The sequence below is a fragment of the Cebus imitator genome, unplaced genomic scaffold (genome assembly GCF_001604975.1).
Source record: "Cebus imitator isolate Cc_AM_T3 unplaced genomic scaffold, Cebus_imitator-1.0 Scaffold5, whole genome shotgun sequence".
Lineage (NCBI taxonomy): Eukaryota > Metazoa > Chordata > Mammalia > Primates > Cebidae > Cebus > Cebus imitator.
This window is the reverse complement of record NW_016107320.1, coordinates 14,438,511-14,460,917: the sequence shown is the minus strand read 5'-3', so window position 1 is coordinate 14,460,917 and position 22,407 is coordinate 14,438,511. Positions and strand designations below refer to the sequence as shown.

The window sequence follows — 22,407 nt, the reverse complement described above, 5'->3', positions numbered from 1 at the left end:
GGAATAATAATAATTATATGCACTTAATTTGGTTACTATAAACCTTTAATTATATAAAGCATGGGGTATGGGGCTTCCTTAAATGCAAGCATTATAAAATCTCAAGTATTACTTTTTTTAGTAGTAATATTTTAAACTTAATATACTTTAAAAAGTTGAATGAAGACTTACAGTATAGTTGTTTAATGTCTGTCATAAACTTGTTTTCAAACATAATTATCCAATTTTTAAAAGCTGTGGCATTTGAACATATTTTTGTATGTTTTCTATTTTAGATTTTTGTTTCATTTAATCTTACAATTATTCTGTCTTCACTGGAGCTTTGGATAGATGAAAATAAAATTGCAACCACTGGAGATGCTAATGAATTATTACACACATTTTTAAAATGGAAAAGATCTTATCTTGTTTTACGTCCCCATGATGTGGCATTTTTACTTGTGTAAGCATATCTTGACATTATATACAGCTTATCTGAAAAAAAAATCCAATTTGACCCAATATCTGATAGTTGATAAGCATGTAGAAAAAAAATTCTTTTTTTTTCTGACATATATCATGTAAATATTTTTTACAATATAGTATTTGTGTCAGAATGACTGATATCAGCTTATTTATTGGTTTAAGTTAAAACTCACTCCTCAATCTTGTTCCCATATTACTTCTTTCCTAGAGTGTATACCACATTATTAAATGTCTCACACATTGCATAAACTTTTCACAATATCTATTTGCAGAAACATCTGAATTCTATAAATATGGTAATCAGCTTTCTTTTTATGATTAGTTGTTATAAAATTAAAAAGCGAGAAAGGAAAGCTAAACACTGTGTTTTAATATCTCTAATATATCTGCGTTGTGCTGAAGGTTTTAGTACATAAGACTTCCTTTCTATTTAATAGCCTGTTTTTCTTTCATCAATATTCTGAAGATATATATATATATGTATAATATGTGTGCGTGCATATATATATGTATATATATACAGAGAGAGAGAATATTAAAGATTGTCCTGGGAGTTTTAAACATTTCACTTTTTAATCTTCTGTCCTATAAATATGACATGACTTTTTCATGTCTTTGGGAGACTAATTTGTCTGAATAATGAGAGACTTTAGTCCATAGAGTGTTTCTGCTCATTAACCAGTTGCATTGCCTTAACTTTTGACTTTTAAGAAAGTTTATTTATTTATTTATTTTTATTTTTTATTGTGCAGTTTATTCAAGTAAGTTATTGAATACAACTAGTTTATACACATAGGAATTGTGTTTCTTTTTATCATTTTTTGTTTTTAGTTTTTCTGTTTCAGTTTTTGTAAAATTTACATAAAAATCACTGTGTTACAGAAATTCATATGAAAAACACTTTTTATTATTTGTTTATAAAATCTATTTTCTTGTTTTTAAAAGAAGCAGATGGAAATTTTAATAATTATAAATGTAACATTTGTCTTATAAAAATTTAGTATTAATTATGTGATTATGATCCCTTTTTAAACTTAAGTTACAGAGAAAAGTCAAATTATATTGGTGCAACACTTCAAGGAAAGATGTGTGATGTTAACTATGCAGGAGGTGTTGTTCTGGTATGTACAGTTATGTAGAGAAAGTATGCTATATAGATCAGTATACAGTTAAACATTTTCATATTTTATTTGTATGTATATTAAAATTTGCATTGTTCTAAGCATCTTTGTTACAGTTGCTGATAGAAATGTTTAAACTATAAGAAGTGCTCATTGAATTCACTATATATAAAAATTTTTCAATTCCCTATTATGAGTTCAAGATATTCTTTCTAGAAAGTTAAGGTAGTGATCTGGTTTAGTCTTACTGTAAAGTGCTCTTCAAGTTTTCATAATCTTAATATTTAATAATTAATTTTGGCTAAAACTTAAATTTTGTACATTTTCTTAATTACATAGCTAACATAATTATGAACCAGACTAAAATAAAACATTTGAAAATATCAGTCACCTGAAAAGTCTTCATAGGGTATAAGATAATAGAACCAAATGTCCTAATTGACATTAATCATCTTAGTGGAAAACATTAATGTATTCAAAACTGATATTTTTTGCTGTTATTTCATAATACCATCACTATTCTGAAAAACAGAACTTGCCTATTTGTTGTGTGAATGTTTATACAACATCTGCTGGAGTTTCAGAGAGGCAATGAACAAATGAAGTAAAGCTACGTGAAGCTGTAAAGAGACAAATCAATCAAATGGAGATAAAAATAATCTTGTTTATTTTAAAAATAATTTCAACTTTTATTTTACATTTAGGACATACATATGCAAGTATGTTACCTGGGTATATTGTGAGATGCTAAGGTTTGGGATATGATTAATTATATCACCCAGGTACTGAGCATTGTACCCACTAGTTAGATTTCAACCCTTCCTCCAACCCCCAGTAGTTCCTAGTTTCTATGGTTACCATCTTTATGTCTAAGTGGACCCAATGTTTAGCTCCCACTTGTAAGTGAGAACATGCAGTATTTGATTTTCTTTTCCTGAGTTAATCAGTTAGCATAGTAGCCTCTAGCTGCATCCATGTTGCTGCAAAGGTTATGTTTTTTTATGGCTGCATAGTATTCCATGGTTTATATGTACCACATTTTCTTTATCCAGTCCACCATTTATGGGCACTTAGGTTGATTCCATGTCTTTGCTATTGTAAATAATGCTGCGATAATCATGTAAGTGTCTGCATCTTTTTGGTAGAATGATTTCCTTCCTTCCTTCCTTCCTTCCTTCCTTCCTTCCTTCCTTCCTTCCTTCCTTCCTTCCTTCCTTTCTTCCTTCCTTCCTTCCTTTTCTTTCTTTCTCTTTCTCTCTTTCTTTCTTCCTTTCCTCCTTTCTTCCTTTTTATTCCTCTCTTCTTCCCTTCCTTTCTTTCTCTCTTTCTCTCTTTCTTGCTTGACAGAGTCTTGCTCTGCTGCCCAAGCTGGAGTGCAATGGCAGCCGCAGCCTCCTGAGTAGCTGGGATTACAGGTACTCACCAATGCACATGGATAAGTTTTGTATTTTTAGTAGAGACAAGTTTTGCTATGTTAGCCAGGCTGATCTGGAACTCCTGACCTCAGGTGATCCACTCACCTCAGCCTCCCAATGTGCTGGGATTGATTTATTTTCTTTTAAGTATATACCCAGTAATAGAATTGCTGGGCTGAATGGTAGTTCTTTTTTAAGTTATTTGAGAAATCTCCAAACTGCTTTCCACAGTTGCTGACCTAATTACAGTCCCCCTAACAATGTATAATCGTTCCATTTTCCTCATAGCCTCATGAGCATTGTTTTTTTTTTAAAAAAAAAATTATAATAAGAGCTATTTTGACTAGTGTGAGATAGTGTCTCATTGTGGTTTTGATTTGCATTTCTCTAATGATTAACTGGTTAGCTATACACAGAAGAATAAAACTAGATGCTTACCTTTCACCATATACAAAAATTAATTCAAGATGGATTCAATATTTAAACGTAACACCTCCGACTATAAGGATTCTAGAAGAAGACCTAGGAACCACCATTCTGGACTTTGGCCTTGCCAAATAATATACGACTTCAAAAACAATTGCAACAAAAACAAAAATTTACAAGTGAGATTTGATTAAACAAAAGAGGCTCTGCACAGCAAAAAACATCAACAGAGTAAACAGACAACCTACAGAAAGGGAGAAGATATTCACAACTATGTATCTGAAAAAGGCCTAATATCCAGAATCTATAAGGAAGTAAAACAATTAAGCAAGCAAAAACAAATAACCCCATTTAAAAAATGGGCAAAAGACATGAACAGACACTTCTCAAAAGAAAACATACAAGTAGCCAACAATATATGAAAAAAATGTTCAACAAAAATGAATCTTCAGTATTTATTTAAAAGTCTGGAGAAGGTGACTTATACTTATGGTCAAGTGATTTATCTGGTCTCAAATGCTGGAATTTGGCTTATTTATTTTGCCACAAGCCACATTAAGAAACCATAAGACTCTCCTGTGGAGAGTCTTCACTGATTTAACAAAGAGGATAGCAGAATGGATTTTCTCTGCAGGGCAGGCTTCCAGCATGGGCAACATAGTAAGAATTCACTTCTACAATAATTTTTTAAAATAGAAATATTAGCCAGGCATGATGGCAGGCCCCTATAGTCCCAGCTGAGATGGGAGGATCACTTGAGCCCAGGAGTTCAAGGCTACATTAAGCCATGATTGCACCACTGCACTCCAGCCTGGGCAACAGAGCAAGACCCTGTCTCAACAATGGCAACAAAATTATTAAAGGCAGACTAGCTATCAGGATGGGCAGATAAAAATGGTCTCTTTGGTGTTGACAGTTGGAAGAACAATTTTCTAGTATTCTTTCTTATTCTCCATGGTTATTTTGCCTGCCCATTCACTGGAAAAATCAGGTATAGCCAATGTTTACAGAAGTGAGATGTTTAAGAAAATAGTTGAAGTTCTGTTTTTTGATGTTCAAATTCCCACCACCCTTTCTACCTAATCCTGCAGGGCTGTAGATTGCAATCTAGGGTCTGTATACTTCCAATGCTGTCCCTTCCTAAAAGTTTATATGTGAAACCACAACACAAGTAGTTTTGTGTTGAGTACAAACAAGAAAGAATAATCAGCATATGACTTTTTATTTTAAATATTTCATTGACAAACATCATATATATTCAAGGGGTACAATGTGACAATTATACATCTTTAGATATAGTCATGTTGCCGGGGGGGAGGGTCACAGTTTCAGCATATGAATTTGGAGTGGGAGGGACACAATTTGGTCCACAGCAGTAGTCTTAAGGCAAGATATTCTAGGAGAAATAAAGAGGAATATTTAATTATGATGAACTCTTGAAGGGTAAGACAGCAATCATAATGCTGTATGTATCTAATTACATTGCTTCAAAATATATACACCAATGTGAGAGAAAAAAAGGAAAAGAGACCATAATCATATTTAAGAATGGAAAAAACCAACCTACCTCAGCAATATAAAATTTTTTATTTTGTTGAAGTAATATCTCTAAAATCTTATACCAAAAAGCAACAAAATACTAATGTAGACTATTTACCAAAACAAATAATATGGTGAGAAATAAAGCAGTGTTGATAAATATTAAATGATTGAAATCTTACAGAGAAAAGTGTCTGACCATTGTGGATTTAAATGAGAACCAAATAAGAAGATAACTCATTTTGAGCTAAATGACATTAAAAATACAGCATATCTAAAGTTACGGGATGCTAAAATGGCAGAGCTGAGAGGTGGTGCATTTATAGCTTTAATGTATAAATAAAATTAAAGTTAGTTTGAATGTAGATTATCTAACTCCATCTCCAAAAAGCATATAGATGGTGAGTTAAGCTGAGATATGCTAGAAAGTAGGAAATAATTTTTAAAGATAATATTGGCTATCAACAAAATACAAAATATAATGAAGAAAATTATCAAAACTCAAACTGATATTTTGAAGATATATGCAATTTTATAGCAACCTACCAAAATGGATATCTTATTTCAAAGAAACTAAAAAAAAAAATTCTCCAAATATTAGTTGAAAAAAGGGACATGATGACCACAGGTCCTATGCATATTACACATATAGGAAGGCATATCTTCAACCAATTAATGACAATAAATATGGATAAAATTTTATGAATAATACATTTTCTCAAGTAAATAGAAAAGTAAATCTGAATCACCATTGATCCATTGGTGTAGCTGAGCCTATAATTAAAACATTTTCCTCCAAAACAAACAAAAAATCTAGGCCCATATGACCTCCATAATAATGTCTCCAAAATATTTAATGCTTGTAATAGGTTACTTTAGATAATGCAAAAGGAGGGGCTAATTCTCACCTTGTTTTATGATTTAAGATTTATGTTAACTATATGTTAACAAAAGGAATGCTGTAATATATCAAATGAGTATGGCATGGTGAACACATAGAAATTATTCTAGAAATGCAAGATGGGTTTTATATTTGAAAATTAACTGTTATAATCTTTATTAAAAATAGTTGCAGGAAGATACATTTGATAAAATTTAGAACCTACTCATGACAAAAATAGGATCAAAAACTCTCAGAAAACTTAATATAAAAAGAGACACCTTCAAGAAATGTTTGCCCATTCTAAGATCATGAAGTTATTCTATAACACAAGCACGATTGTTTTCCCTTTCAGTATATAATCCACATTAATTTGTTTGGTGTAAAATAGGGAACAGAATCAGTTAGTTCACATTAGATGGTAATTGCTCCATAATAACTTATTTAAAGGTTAGTTTTCCTCCACAGAAATACAGTTCTGGTTTTGTTACAGAGATCAAGTCACCATATTGCTAGCCTCTTTCAGGAATCTTTTGTGGCCATTGGTGTATTTATATGTCCTTCCACCAATATCACATTGTCATAATGACCCCAGCTTGATAGTGAAACATCAAAAATGGCAGTGTAAACCCTACTAGGCCATTATTCAAGACTCTTTTAGGTATCCCAGATCCTCTGCATTTCCATTTTAAAATCAGTTTGTCAATTTCAACAAAATTGTTTTATTTTCATTTTTTTTAATGGAAACTTTAGATGAATTTCAGAGAGATTAGTATCTTAACAATATTGAGTCGTTTTATCCACCAAATGCATAAATATATTGTGGAATATCCATATACTGTAGTACACTCCACAGAAATTAAAAGTACAGTTACACTCAAAATTAATGAATTAATAAATCTCTTTTTCTTTGTAAATTACCCAGTTTTAGGTATGTCTTTATTAGCAGCATGAGAAGAGACTAATATACTCTTTGAATTGGTGTGAACATCTTACCAGTTCCTTGAATAAATAATGAGTTAAATAAAACATAACATGTTCATTAAAGAAAAAAAGGAATAAATAGAATGTGGATACCTAAAATTAGAGATAAGAGTGTTCTTTTTCAAAACTTATATGTCAGGCACATTTTTAGGGAATATTCACATTATGCAATAAAAGAAGTCTCAACAAATCCATACCTGTTTACAAATTTCTCAGCCTGGTGATTGGCATATAAAGAAGCCTAATAAATGCTTGTAGCTGTTACCATTTGAAAACCATGGTTCTAATCAGTTATATTCACCAAAAAAAAAATTCTGCTTTACTGAATTTTTTTGTGCCAAAATATATATTTTTTTAATTCACTGTTAAATATAGTTTTGCTTTATTGTCACTTGGTTTTCAAATCAGAGATAATAATAACAATGACCCATAGGAAATTCTTCTACTGCCTTACACATCTTTTAAAATTTTTTTATACTAGCCTGGACTGAACTGCATTCCCCCTGAATTCATATGTTGAAATTTTAACCTCCAATGTGACTATATTCCTAGATGAGACCTGAAAAGAGGTAATCAAGGTTAAATAGATGATAAGGCAGGGAGCTCTTATTCAATAAGACTGCTGTCCATATAAGAAGAGGAAGAGCCACCAGAGATGAGGCTTTCCATGTGCACACAGAGGAAAGGACAGCAAGAAGGCAGCCTATTACAAGCCAAGACGGTCTCAGCATATGCCAACCAACCCTGCCAGCACCCTGATCTTGGACTTCTAGAACTGCGAAATTCCATAGAACTGCAAGAAAATAAATTTCTCTGGATTAAACCAACAAGTCTTCTCTGGTATTTTGTTATGGCAGGCCAGACTGATTAAGAGAAATCCAAAGTGAGATGATCACAAAGAAAATGTAGAGAAATATCATCTCAAATGCAAAACCATGTCTTTGATCCTATAATGATCAAAGACATTTGAAAATGTCTTTGAAAGGAAATACGACAAAAGGAAAGATCAAATTATATGCAACAATATGAAGAGAGGGAATGCAAGAGCGACTGAACATGAAGGAAGAAAATATCCTGCTTTTACACAAATGTCTAACGTGAAATCATTGGATGTTGTTGTTTCCATCTTAGTGAACTGTAAGACATAACAGGAAAGAGGAGAAAAAGAGAAAAGTGCAAAGATGCATTTATTGTTTGATTAATAAGCCCTTTCTACAATATCTTGAAAACAAGATGGTTTAAAATAACTGCACCAGTATCAATACAGTATTTAACCACTTTAAATTTGGCTGGATCCTTCATTTTATTCCCAGTAGAATCATTCTTTCACCTTCTTCTTTTTCCCTCTCTTCTCCTTCTTTTCCTTCTTCTCCTTTTCCTTCTTTTCCTTTTTCTCCTCCTCCTTGTCCTCCTCCTTCTTTCTAACACTGTCTCTCTGAAAGCAGATGGTACATTCAAGTGTGGAAATTTGATAAACCGAGTTTTGATCCATGTGCATGCGAAATGTAGAGCCTTTGCTTTGCAGTACCTTCACAAAAGTAATAAAGAACTTTAATTGGTACCAAGTGTTGACGGAAGGAAGGGAGTCATTTTATCAGAGTCACAGAGAGAAGGTAGACCTCCCTTCAAAGATTCAAAGAGACATAAGCACCCTCACAATGATATAATAAATACTTTGCTTTCATTCACATCTCTTTCTCTTCTCTCCATGAGAATAAATCAAGGTAAAAGTCGAGGGCAAAGCATCCCACTGACATAATCCATTTGTGCCATCTTCCTGAGCTAGACAGCATGGTAGAAAATGATGGGAAATTGACTTAGAGAAGCAAACAGAAGAAACTAAAATGTATACCTAGAAGCCTATCATGAAGTATATTCATCAAAATGTTATTAGATATATTTAAAGGATTTGTGGATTTTTCTCAAAATTAATGTCATAGTATGATCAAAATGCACTATAGTAAGCATCTTACTCTTACAAAGAAAGATATTACAAAGACATTTTAGTTTTCCCAATAAAATTTAAACAATTGAAAGGTCAGAATTCTTATTATCAGTCATGATTACCATAATGTTAATTAATTCAATCAGTTAACTTATGAGTTACATGTATGAAATGGCTATATAAAATATTATGTTTGAGGAATCAATTCTTTAAAATTTTTAATTATTAGGAGTACATAATAGTTACATATATTTATTGGAGAGATGTGATGTTTTGGTACAGGCATACAATGTGTAATGATTAAATTATGATAATTGGAATATCCATCACCTCAAGCCTTTATCATTTCTTTGTGTTAGGAACATTCTAATTCTACTCTTAGTTATTTTAACATATACCGTAAGTGTTGTTAACTAATGTAACACTATTGTCCTAGAAATCTTAGACCTTATTCTATTTAATTGTGCTCATTAAGCTGTCTCCCCTTTATCCCCCACTTTCTACCACCATTCCCAACCTCAGGTAGTGACCAAATTACAAATTAAAATAATCTCTTCATAATTTGATACTATGTTTTTCTATGTGTTTTTCTTTAAATATTATCTTTTGTGAATACAAATAAGACTGCAATAGTTTTTATATATAGTTAACAAATTTCTGGAGCAATTTTTTTCTTCGTCTGAGGCCATCAAATACATCATCCATTTCATGTATTGGTAAAACTCCAGACTTTACTTTTCATAATTTTCTTGTATTTATAATGAGTTATGCCAACATGGATGGCACTTCCGGGGATAGCTTATTAGAGGTGCCTATTCCATTTTATCATGTGACTCTTTAATAATTACATTGTTCTCCCAGCAAACAAAATAATGTACATTTATTTTTTTTTTCAGCATCCCAGAACCATAAGTCTAGAATCACTTGCAGTTATTTTAGCACAATTATTGAGCCTCAGTATGGGGATCACTTATGATGACATTCACAAATGCCACTGCTCAGGAGCTGTCTGTATTATGAATCCAGAAGCAATGTAAGATTTTTGACTTTTATACTTTACATATGTAGTTTAATGTAATTTTAATGTACTTAGTTTAAAAGTTGTTAAATAATAATGGTTGGCTATCAGATGTGACCAGGGACTCCAGGACCAAAATGTATGTTCCAATGTTCATGATGCATATTTATCTCAATATCACTTGTAATCAACTGTTACACTGGCTTTCTCTCATGTGATCTAACTACATTTATCAATATGCTTACTTGTATAATTTTATAATTTGATGCATGATTTGATAAGCCAAATGCAAGCATGAGATCGCTACACAAAAAGTGTTTATTAGTATGAACTGGTCTGCATGTCTTTCCTTCACCTTGCCTTGGCTCATCCTGAAGTCTCAGCATTTGTTGATTTCAGAGATGTTGCCATTGAGGTTTTTCTTTGTCAAGAGAGAAAGTCTTTTGCAGTATTCTAATCAGGCCTTAATGATCTAGTGATTTTATTTTTTTGCTGATATCAACATTATTCTTTATATATATGTGTGTGTGTGTATATATATATATATATAAAATTGCATTTTAGGTTTTGGGGTACATGTGTAGAACATACAAGATTGTTGCATAGGTACATACATGGCAATGTGGTTTGCTGCCTTCCAACCCATCACCTATATCTGACATTTCTCCCCATGTTATCCCTCCCCAAATCCCCACCCCCCCCTGCCCCTCTCCAGTTCCCCCCAACAGACCGCTGTGTGTGATGCTCCCCTCCCTGTGTCCATGCGTTCTCATTGTTCAACACCCACCTTTGAGTGAGAACATGCAGTGTTTGATTTTCTGTTCTTGGGTCTGTTCGCTGAGAATGATAGTTTCCAGGTTCATCCATGTCCCTATAAAGGACAGGGACTCATCATTTTTATGGCTGCATAGTATTTCATGGTGTATATGTGCCACATTTTCCCGGTCCAGCCTATCATAGGTGGGCATTTGGGTTGGTTCCAGGTCTTTGCTATTGTAAACAATGCTGCAATGAACATTTATGTGCATGCGTCCTTATAACAGAATGATTTATAATCCTTTGGATATATACCCAGTAATGGGATTGCTGGGGTCAAATGGAATTTCTATGTCTAGATCCTTGAGGAATCGCCACACTGTCTTCCACAATGGTTGAACTAATTTACACTCCCATCAACAGTGTAAAAGTGTTCCTATTTCTCCACATCCTCTCCAGCATCTATTGTCTCCAGATTTTTTAATGATCGCCATTCTAACTGGTGTGAGATGATATCTCAATGTAGTTTTGATTTGCATTTCTCTAATGACCAGTGATGACGAGCATTTTTTCATATGTTTGTTGGTCTCATATATATCTTCTTTTGTAAAGTGTCTGTTCATATCCTTCGCCCACTTTTGAATGGGCTTGTTTGTTTTTCTCTTGTATATCTGTTTTAGTTCTTTGTAGATTCTGGATATTAGCCCTTTGTCAGATGGGTAGATTGAAAAATTTTTTTCCCATTCTGTTGGTTACTGGTTCACTCTAATGATTGCTTCTTTTGCTGTGCAGAAAATCTGGAGTTTAATTAGGTCCAACTTGTCTATTTTGGCTTTCATTGCCAATGCTTTTGGTGTTTTAGTCATGAAGTCCTTGCCTATGCCTATGTCCTGGATGGTTTTGCCTAGGTTTTCTTCTAGGGTTTTTATGGTATTAGGTCTTATGTTTAAGTCTTTAATTCATCTGGAGTTAATTTTAGTGTAAGGTGTCAGGAAGGGGTCCAGTTTCTGCTTTCTGCACATGGCTAGCCAGTTTTCCCAACACCATTTATTAAACAGGAATCCTTTCCCCATTGCTTGTTTTTGTCAGGTTTGTCAAAGATCAGATGGTTGTAGATGTGTGGTGTTGCCTCCGAGGCCTCTGCTCTGTTCCATTGGTCTATATCTCTGTTTTGGTACCTGTACCATGCTGTTTTGGTACCCGTACCATGCTATTTTGATTACTGTAGCCTTGTAGTATAGTTTGAAGTCAGGCAGTGTGATGCCTCCAACTTTGTTCTTTTTGCTTAGAATTGACTTAGCTATGTGGGCTCTTTTTTGGTTCCATATGAAGTTTAAGGTGGCATTTCCAGTTCTGTGAAGAGGGTCATTGGTAGCTTGATGGGGATAGCATTGAATCTGTAAATTACTTTGGGCAGCATGGCCATTTTCACGATATTGATTCTTCCTAACCATGGGCATGGGATATTTCTCCATCTGTTTGTGTCCTCTTTTACTTCCTAGGTCTTTAAGAACTTGCTTTATGTATCTGGGTGCTCCTGTATTGGGTGTGTGTATATTTAGGATCGTTAGCTCTTCTTGTTGCATTGATCCTTTTACCATTATGTAATGCCCTTCTTTGTCTCTTTTGATTTTTGTTTGTTTAAAGTCTATTTTATTAGAGAATAGGATTGCAACTCCTGCTTTTTTTTCTCTCTCTCTCCGTTTGCTTGGTATATCTTCCTCCATCCCTTTATTTTGAGCCTATGTGTATCTTTGCATGTGAGATGGGTTTCCTGGATACAGCATACTGATGAGTTTTGTCTTTTTATCCAATTTGCCAGTCTGTGTCTTTTGATTGGAGCATTTAGCCCATTTACATTTAGGGTTAATATTGTTATGTGTGAATTTGATCCTGCCATTTTGATGCTAGCTGGTTGTTTTGTCTGTTAGTTGATGAAGTTTCTTCATTGTGTCGATGCTCTTTACCATTTGGTACGTTTTTGGAGTGGCTGGTACTGGTTGTTCCTTTCTATGTTTAGTACTTCTTTTGGGAGTTCTTGTAAAGCAGGCCTGGTGGTGATGAAATCTCTGAGTAGTTGCTTGTTCGTAAAGGATTTTATTTCTCCTTCGCTTATGAAACTTAGTTTGGCTGGATAGGAGATTCTGGGTTGAAAGTTCTTTTCTTTAAGGATGTTGAATATTGCCCCCCACTTTCTTCTGGCTTGTAGGGTTTCTGCTGAGAGATCTGCTGAGTCTGATGAGCTTCCCTTTGTGGGTAACCTGACCTCTATCTCTGGCTGCCCTTAGCATTTTCTCCTTCATTTCAACCCTGGTGAATGTGATGATTATGTGCCTTGGGGTTGTTGTTCTTGAGGGATATCTTTGTGGTGTTCTCTGTATTTCCTGGACTTGAATATTGGCCTGCCTTGCTAGGTTGGGGAAGTTTACCTGGATAATATCCTTAAGAGTGTTTTCCAGCTTGGATTCATTCTCTCCATCACAATCAGGTACATCTATCAAATATAGATTATGTCTTTTCACATAATCTTATATTTCTTGGATGCTTTGTTCATTTCTTTTTACTCTTTTTTCTCTAATCTTGCCTTCTCATTTTATTTCATGAGTTGATCTTTGACCTCTGAAATCCTTTCTTCTGCTTGGTCAGTTCGGCTATTGAAACATGTATGCTTCGCGAAGTTCTCATGTTGTTTTTCAGCTCCATCAATTCAATTATATTCCTCTCTAAGCTGTTTATTCTCATTAGCATTTCATCAAATCTTTTTTCATCATTCTTAGTTTCTTTGCATTGGGTTAGAACAAGTTCTTTTAGTTCAGAAAAGTTTGTTATTACCCACTTTCTGAAGCCTGTTTCTGTCAATTCATCAGACTTACTCTCCATCCAGCCTTGTTCCCTAGCAAGGCAGGCCAACTTTGAAGTCTAGGAAATACAGAGAAAGCCACAAAGATATTCCTCAAGGAGAGCAACCCCAAGGCACAGAATCATCAGATTCACTAGGGTTGAAATGAAGGAAAAAATGCTAGGGCAGCCAGAGAGAAAGGTCAGGTTACCCACAAAGGGAAGCCCATCAGACTCACGGCAGATCTCTCAGCAGAAACCCTACTAGCCAGAAGAGAGTGGCGGCCAATATTCAACATCCTTAAAGAAAAGAACTCTCAACCTAGGATTTAAAATACAGCCAAACTAAGTTTCACAAGTGAAGGAGAAATTTTTTAAAAAGAAGAAGAAAAAGCCGGCTTTCTTTATTAGTACAGGTGTGTCCCAGCATTTAGAAGTTATGTGGAAGAAAGACGACAAATGAAAAAGAAATGGGGCACTTTGGAGAGTAGGAGCTTAAATAAGAGAGAGCAGTGTCAAATGAGAGCCAATAGAATATTATGGATTAGTAATTTACTTTTACTAAAACATTTACATTCTTATATAGTTGACTTCCCATGATCAGAGATTGAAAGCTTTGACAATCACAGAATTGGGAATTTGGTCTGTTGTGGAATGCTGTTATATAGGTTTATTCTAAGGGTAGATAGTTTATGGAAACTCTTGCATTAAAATTTGAAGTTTGATGTGCCTTTAGTCATTTCAGTGGTGTGAAGATCTTTAGTAACTGCAGCATCGAAGACTTTGCACATTTTATTTCAAAGGAGAAGTCCCAGTGCCTTCACAATCAGCCTCGCTTAGATCCTGTTTTCAAACAGCAACCTGTGTGTGGTAATGCAATTCTGGAAGCAGGAGAGGACTGTGACTGTGGGTCCGAAGAGGTGGGTACTCATTTGGGAGGTTATGCACTAAAATTGCAGCAATTACTTATTAATTAAAGTGTGAAACTGCCATTTTCCTTAATTTGTCAAGCTAAATTTTCTGCAAATGATTCAGGAGGACATGTAGGTATTATAACAACTAATGAGTGGACTTACATATATTGGTATAGTGGTCCTTTACTTTGTAGATCTATGTGAAATTTGTATGAATATACAGGTAATTTTCTTTTATTTATTCCAGCTTTTTTGAGGGATAGATGACAGTTTTAAACTGTATATATTTAAATCATATAGCTTGATTGCGTATATGTGTACATTTTGAAATATCCACTAAAATTTAGATAACTAACATATCCATAATCTCACATAGCATTTTATTTCTTCCTTTTCCTTTCTAAAAAATTTTCCTTTCTGGTGAGAACACTCAGAATCTACCTTCTTAGCAAAGTTCAAGTATATGATATGATATTGTGAACTGTAGTCATATTTGATCTCCAGAATGTATTCATCTTGCAGAAGTGAAACTTTACACCCCTTGATCATCATGTCCCTGTTTTCCCCTCCTTGAGTTCCCTGGTAAGCAACACTCTATTCTCTCAAATAGTAATTTTCAAGGCCACTAATTTCATAACTGAGTTGATGTAGGTTCAATCTCTTCCTCTTGAATATTTAAACCTAAAATTTAAACCTAGTATTTAACCTAAATTCCTTTGCTGTTCATAAAGAGAGATCTAAAGCTTTCACTAAGGAGCAAGAAAACCTGGACAGCACATTTATGGTCCTTGAAAATTTTAATCCAGGTCAATATTTAAGTCAAAACCATTTGTAACATACATAATTAAGAAGAGCTAATTTTCCCAAACAATAGAAATCTTAGATAAAGCACCTGGGTTGAAGGGAGGTGAAGAGAGCAGAGATAATGAGAATGAAATGAGGGAGATATTAAGACTCACAGTGAATGGTACAGACTCAAGAGAATCAAGAAAACTAAGTAGACTTCATTGTGCCTTACAGTGGTCACTCATGTAGCGCCCCCCAAACATAAAACTATGTTTATAGATCCTAAGATGTGTGATATATATATCAGATGGAGTTTCACTCTTGTTGCCCAGGCTGGAGTGCAATGGCGTGATCTTGGCTCACCAGAACCTTCGCCTCCTGGGTTCATGCGATTCTCCTGCCTCAGCCTCCCAAGTAGCTGGGATTACAGGCATGTGCCACCACATCCAGCTAATTGTTTTTATTTTTAGTAGAGACGGTGTTTTTCCATGTTGGTCAGGCTGGTCTCGAACTCCCCAACCTCAGGTGATCCACCTGCCTCAGTTTCCCAAAGTGCTAGGATTACAGGAGTGAGCCACCACACCCAGCCATATGTGTGATATGTTTTTAAAAAATTATTCCTCATCACCTACTTGTTTCTGCTTGGCTGAGTTTGAATGGAAACATTCTAGAAAATTTCTTCTTCAGTTTGACGGTAGTGTATCTAAGCTCTCTAAATGTTATGTAATTGAGGCTTAAACCATTGAGATATAACTTTCCCCTCTAGAATTACAGTAGATAGCAGTAACAGTGACAATTCTTAAAACAGCTGCAAAAAATACTGACTACTCTGTGTGTCCAAGTAAGTATCTTGCTATTACTCATATGAAGACTACTAAATCCACGATTTATTTTTGTGTGATTTATCACATTTTTTTCCAATTTACCCTATTTTAAATTTCTGCATATTTTAAAAATAAGTGTGTGTGTGTGTGTGTGTATGTGTGTGTGTATGAATGAATGCATTGTCTTTCAGCCTTCTTCTTACCTATTGCTTTTCTTAACCCTAGTAATAGAAGTTTGAAAAGCATATTCACTGGGCATAGATGAACTAAAGCATAAAACAAGGCATAATAAGATATGAGTGAATGATATAAAGGTGAAAACTTCAGTATTCTCACAAGTAACATCATTTCCCAGACTGTAATTAGTGAATTAAAACTGACATAAATCAACAATATATACCATAAAATGCAGAAGCTTGTCAAAATATTATAGATTCAGAAGGCTCTAGTAAGACGTAGTCACTACAATTATAATTCTTGTTTATTTTTTGTCTTGTATCTAACTATCTCTGCCTAGAAGAGGCAGAGCTCTTCTCAATGACTTAACTATGGTGGACCCCAGGGCTTCAGAGAACCCTTTCATCAGTGTAACCAAGCCTATGCTAGCAATATGAACAACACAAGGTCTGGCAATTAGTAGGTAATTAATAAATGTCTGTTAAGAAATGAATAAGAGGTTTTATTTATTTTTCTCTTTGCCAACATGTAAATTAAGCATCATCATGTGTATGTTACATATTATGTTGTCATCATGAAAATGTCTGTCCAATGTGAATAAAAGTTGGAAAATAGTTTAGAGCATTTGATTTACCTTACAGAATTGTACCCTTATCAGAGCAACATGCTGTGATGGTGCCACATGTAGATTGAAAGCCGGTTTTAATTGTGCTGAAGGACCATGCTGTGAAAATTGTCTAGTAAGAGCTTTTTGAAAAATTTCAATATTATCTACATAAGTAATTACCATTATTATGCTTATGTATTCACATTCTGCTTAATTCAGTATCATTTACTTCATCCCAACAGTTTTTGTCAAAAGAAAGAGTATGTAGGCCTGCCTTTGACGAATGTGACCTCCCTGAATATTGCAATGGATCATCTGCATCATGTCCAGAAAACTACTATGTTCAGACCGGGCATCCCTGTGGAACGAATCGATGGATCTGTATAGATGGAGTTTGTGTGACTGGGGATAAACAATGTAGGGATGTATTTGGCCAAGGTATTTATTATCATTTTATTTCTTATATATGTGTTTTTTTTTGGAAACTTAACAGAAATAGATGCTGATACATGCCCAACAATGATTGTGACTTTTAAAATGTCACTTTTAGTTTAAATATTCTAAATAATTCTTGAAAGAGAAGAATATGGCCAGGCATGGTGGTTCACACGTGTAATTCTGCACTTTGTGAGGCCGAGGCAGGCTGATCACCTGAGGTCAGGAGTTCAAGATCAGCCTGGCCAACATAGCGAAACCCTGTCTCTACTAAAAATACAGAAAATTATCCGGGTGTGGTGGTGCATCTCTGTAATCCCAGCTACTTAGGAGGCTGAGGTTGCAGTGAGCTGAGATCACGTCACTGCACTCCAGCCTGGAAGACAGAGCGAGACTCCACCTCAAGAAAGGAATGTATATCTATGCAAATAATTGGCAAATGAGATTGTGGGGCTGACTAGGCAAGTCTGAAATCTATAGGGCAAGGCGATTAAAAGGGCAAAATAGAAATTTTGGGCATAAATTGAAGCTGAAGTCCACAGGCAGAATTTTTTTTCTTTTTCAAGGAAGCCTGCTTTAAAGGTCTTTCAAATATTAATAATTGAATCTGGCCCATCCACATTATCTAAGATCATCTTTCTTAAAATAAACTTATAGACTTCATCACACCTACAAAATACCTATAGAGCAATGCCTAGATTAGTGTTTAATTGAATAACTTGGTACTGTAGCCTAACAAAGTTGACGCATAAAACGTATCATCACACCGTCTTTCAGCAGTTTCTCCTGGATAACTAAAATTCACGTTGAGCTGTAGATTTTGGCTTTAGTTCTTTGTTTCGGACTATTTTTCTGTCTACCAGCAATGACTTGCTACCCTAGCCAAGGTTAAAATTTTGACTGCTTACCCATAACGAGCTTTGCAGATGACCTCTGTTACTTTTCGGCTCACTACGGCATCTGTGGGTTGCAGCCGAGCTCTGAGTCTGTCCACTCTGGTAGCGAGCCTTTGTGCTGCAGCGTTGTTATGTAGTGGTTAAGTCTTCCTGTCAAAGATTTTTGACTAAGTCCGTCAAGTAGAGCAGATGGAGGTTATGAGAAATAAACTGCTTTTTAAGTAGGTTGGATCTTAAGAGAATTAAAATTATGCAGATTATGCATGTGGATTGAATGATGGGAGGGTGAATGAATCAGTTGTGACTCCAATATATTTCTGTTCTGGGGAAATTATCAAGTAAAACATAAGATAATTGGTTGTGGTTTGACTTGAAAAGACCTTCATGCTAAAACTGTTTATGAACAAAGAAGTCAATTATGTGTAAAAAGTTTCCTACATATTAACAGATATTGACTTATTATAAAAACTTACTTAAAATATATTTTAATTAAATTAAAATACTTAAATTACTTAACTACAGGTTAAGCTAAAGCTCTGGAGTATGTCTAGGATATATCTGTGGATAGCAGACAAGAGTCCTTTCAATTGTTAAACATTTCATTGAAGTGGTTTTGTATTATCTTAAATCTAGTTTTTATTTTGAATGTTATGACTTTATTTTGTACAATATCTTAATCCATTTCAGAATTTTAAGTGTATTTGTTATTTATTTTTAATTAATATATGTTTAATATGACTAAGCACGCCTTTTTATTTTCAGAAGTAGAGTTTGGTCCTGCAGAATGTTATTCGTACCTTAATTCGAAGACTGATATATCTGGAAGCTGTGGTAAAGTTGATTCGAGATACACGCAGTGTGAGGCTGAGTATGTTTTCAGAAATTAATCTTAGAACCTCTATTTATCATCTTATATTTGAAAATAACATAAATAATTAAGATTATATGTAGCAAAATATCCCCGAATATAAATACCATGTTTATTCAAATTATAAATATCATAGACAAAGAAGTCTGTATTTATTCTCTCCTGTACCCAAAGTATCATTTGTACTTTTCCACAAAGTGTTTAATTTTCATACAGGTACATTACCCATCAGTAATCATTTTTATTATGCATGCTGTTACTTTATTTTTTACAAAGGATGACAATCTTCATAGTAATAAAGTGAAAATACATGAATTTTTACTATTTAAGAAGCAAAGTGTGGTTTTTAAGAACGTGTGCTCTACAGCCAGACATTTTGGTTTTAAATCCTAACCCCAGTCTTGTGACCTCGGGCATGTATTTCAGCTTTTTTATATGTAAAATATGCACATTAATAACACTAACATCACTGGTTTGGTGCCAGTGGGAAACATAGACGCTCTATGAAAAACACTTAGGCTGGTGACTGATACATAGTATGTACTATAAAGTGCTAATTATTAGCTGTTACTATTATTAAATACATTAGAACTAGAAGGCCGGCCGGGGTGGCTCGGGCCTGTAATTTCAGCACTTTGGGAGGCTGGATCACCTGATTGTTAGGAGTTAGAGACAGGCTAGCAACAAGGTGAAATCCCATCTCTACTAAAAATACAAAAATTAGCGAGACATGATGGCGCAGGCATGATGGCCGGTGCCTGTAATGCCAGCTACTCGGGAGGTTGAGGCGGGAAAATCGCTTGAACCCGGGAGGCGGAGGTTGCAGTGAGCGGAGATCGGATCACTGAACTCCAACCTGGGCGACAGAGCGAGACTCCATCTCAAAGCTGAAAAAAATAAATAAATTAGAACTGCAATGTTACGGAGACCCATTTCTTTTTCGTAAAATTTAATGTTGATTTATTTCAAAGGTAAAGTAAAACTCCTGTAACAAACTTTCTAGTTCTCATGAATAGTGCAAGGAATTCCCTTACGCCCTTTGCTTAGGTGTACAGTTTGTTTACATTTTCCCCATTGCTTTACCCTTCTGTGATTCTAACTCCTCTCTCCTCTCTTCATAATTATTTTTTCTGAACTGTTTGAGTGTAAATTGAAGACTGTGCTTGTTTATTTCTCAATAAATCAGTGTGTTTATCTTGAAAATGAAGATGTTTTCTTACATATTATAGCTATTAAACATGACTCATATTAAAATTTCATTCATTGTTTCAATAGAGTAATTTTAGGCTATTTTTCTTGTTCAGGAACAAGCCCAGTGTCAGATATTTGCGTTTACTCATTGTGTGTGTGTGTGTGTGTGTGTGTGTGTGTGTGTGTGTGTGTGAGAGAGAGAGAGAGAGAGAGAGAGAAAGAGAGAATGAGAGAGAGAGAGAGAGGGAGAGGGAGAGAGAAAAAGCGAGAGCGAGCAGCTTTGCTCCCGTTCACCCAGGCTGGAGTGCAATGGAGTGATTTCGGCTCACTGCAACCTCAGCCTCCTGAGTTCAAGCCATTCTCCTGCCTCAGTCTCCCGAGTAGCTGGGATTACAGGCGCCTGCCACCATGACCAGCTAATTTTTTGTATTTTTAGTAGAGACAGGGTTTTGCCATGTCGGCCAGGCTGGTCTCAATCTCCCACCTCGGCCTCCCAAAATACTGGGATTACCAGCGTGAGCCACTGGGCCTGGCCTCTCATAATGTATTTTTTAGAGTTGTTTAGTTTGAATTTTTTTTCCTTTTAGTTGTGTTACTTTTTATTAATTTTTTTGTTTTGTTTTGTTTTGTTGTAATAATACTGGTTAAGTAATTTGTAGAATTTTCCCACAATTTAGGTTTCGTTGATATTTTTCATAATTATATATAAGTTATGCATTTTGGCATGTTTGTCACTGAAGTGATATTGTTGTGTCCTTGATTTTTTTAAAGGTACATGCCATTTTCTTTTCAGTATTAGACATTTTAGGTTAAATGTTTTGATAAAATAATTATTCTTTAAGTCTTTCAACTGTGAAATTATTATTTTTCCTTTTGTGTTTAATATGTAATTTTGAAGGAGCTATACTGAGGCTCTGGGCATATTCTGTTTCTCCTCAAACTTTTACTAACTAGTTTTAAAATCCATTAGTGATTTTCTAATTGTATAATTGACTTTACCTTTATTAGTCAGAAATGTAGGAAGAAGAATTCACTTCTCTATTTTTATTTACTTACCTATATATTTATGTATATAAGTTCAGACACAGTAATTATTATTTTATTCAATAAGATGGAATACATTACTATCATCATTTATTTTGATACTTTCTCAAATTGTCTTAATTTTGACTACTGGGAATCCCTTTGAGTTTGTTAATATGTCCTTTTCAAAAGTCTGTATGACTTTTTAATAACTTCCAAATTTTTCTAGCACAAGGAAAGATGTTATAGGCTGCATTGTACTTCTACTACTTCTGCTCTGGATTCAGCTATTTATCCAAGGAGCCTCGGTTCCTTTTCTTAGAAGATGGTATTTGAAAATAAATACCCAAGCACAAGCTGTGTGCACGTCTGCTGTTTCTCATTACCTCTCAGGCCTATCAATCAACGGTGCTAGGACATGCATTTCATATATACACATACATGTATCACATATTCATTTATATATTCATTTATTTAAATCTCTGCATTTAAGACATTAACTTAGTGATAATTCTAATTCCAATTAAGTGCCATAAAGTACAACTTAGAAATACAAGTTGCTTCCTCATATACTCAAGTTCCACATGCACAGACATTCACTTTATAATTGCTAAAGCATATACTGACTAAAGGAAAACTTCTAGCTAGTATAACTATATTTTCCTTTCATCCTTGATTCTTTTTATGTTACCTGGGTTAAAGCGCTTCTCCGCTGAATGCAATGTCTGGGTAGTATTGGTGTTGGTATCCAGTGATTTATTTACCCACTCTGTTATATTTTACTTTTTCTTTGTATGTTTAGCATATATTTAAACTTTATATATCATATAATATGACTAATACATAATAGAAATTGCATTCACTTTTGCTTTTCTGAAGGCTAGAATTTTTAAATGGAAGAGATTTAACATAGCTGGACTCAAACTGTAAACCAACCCTGTCTGTGAGCAGCAGCTGAAAACATTGTTCATTTCTGTATGCATCCAGAAGATGCTTTCCATATGCTCCCTGTATTCTTCATCACGCATACTTGATTAGTTCAGTAGTCATCCAGGTTTTAGGCTGAGTATAAATCTGAAATTTATATTGAGATTTTAGTTCTCAGTCTAAGTTTCCAGTCATCTAATTGATATTAGGCTCATATTTTAATTCTGTCCTTGGATTATTCCAGCTAAGAATCTTCAGTCTTGGATGTGCTTTCATAAATTATTAAACAAAGCCTATCTACAGAATATCTTGTGCTGCAGTTTCCATTCTTAAAGCTCAGTTATATAGTCCTTCCCTTTCTAGTTACATTCC

General features: G+C 34.4%; 1 protein-coding gene and 1 long non-coding RNA gene across 5 annotated transcripts in view; one reads left to right on the top strand and one right to left on the bottom strand.

The window, feature by feature from the left end:
- Positions 1-22,407, top strand: part of ADAM2 (ADAM metallopeptidase domain 2) — a 72,577-nt gene that overhangs the window by 34,080 nt on the left and 16,090 nt on the right. For 2 of the 4 annotated variants that reach the window (XM_017537083.2, XM_037741449.1), the window contains 7 exons: positions 276-442; positions 1,505-1,586; positions 9,672-9,808; positions 14,124-14,307; positions 16,730-16,828; positions 16,938-17,133; positions 18,789-18,894. In XM_017537083.2, the coding sequence (XP_017392572.1) occupies positions 276-442; positions 1,505-1,586; positions 9,672-9,808; positions 14,124-14,307; positions 16,730-16,828; positions 16,938-17,133; positions 18,789-18,894 (971 nt within the window). Of the gene's footprint in view, positions 1-275; positions 443-1,504; positions 1,587-9,671; positions 9,809-14,123; positions 14,308-16,729; positions 16,829-16,937; positions 17,134-18,788; positions 19,113-22,407 lie in introns of those variants that run through there. The other 2 variants (XM_037741456.1, XR_005201585.1) reach the window with 2 other exon arrangements.
- The window catches only part of LOC119472435, a 30,728-nt gene continuing 15,489 nt past the window's right edge, over positions 7,169-22,407 (bottom strand). The window contains exon 2 of the long non-coding RNA XR_005201586.1: positions 7,169-8,358. This is a non-coding gene — a long non-coding RNA (uncharacterized LOC119472435). The remainder of the gene's footprint in view (positions 8,359-22,407) is intronic.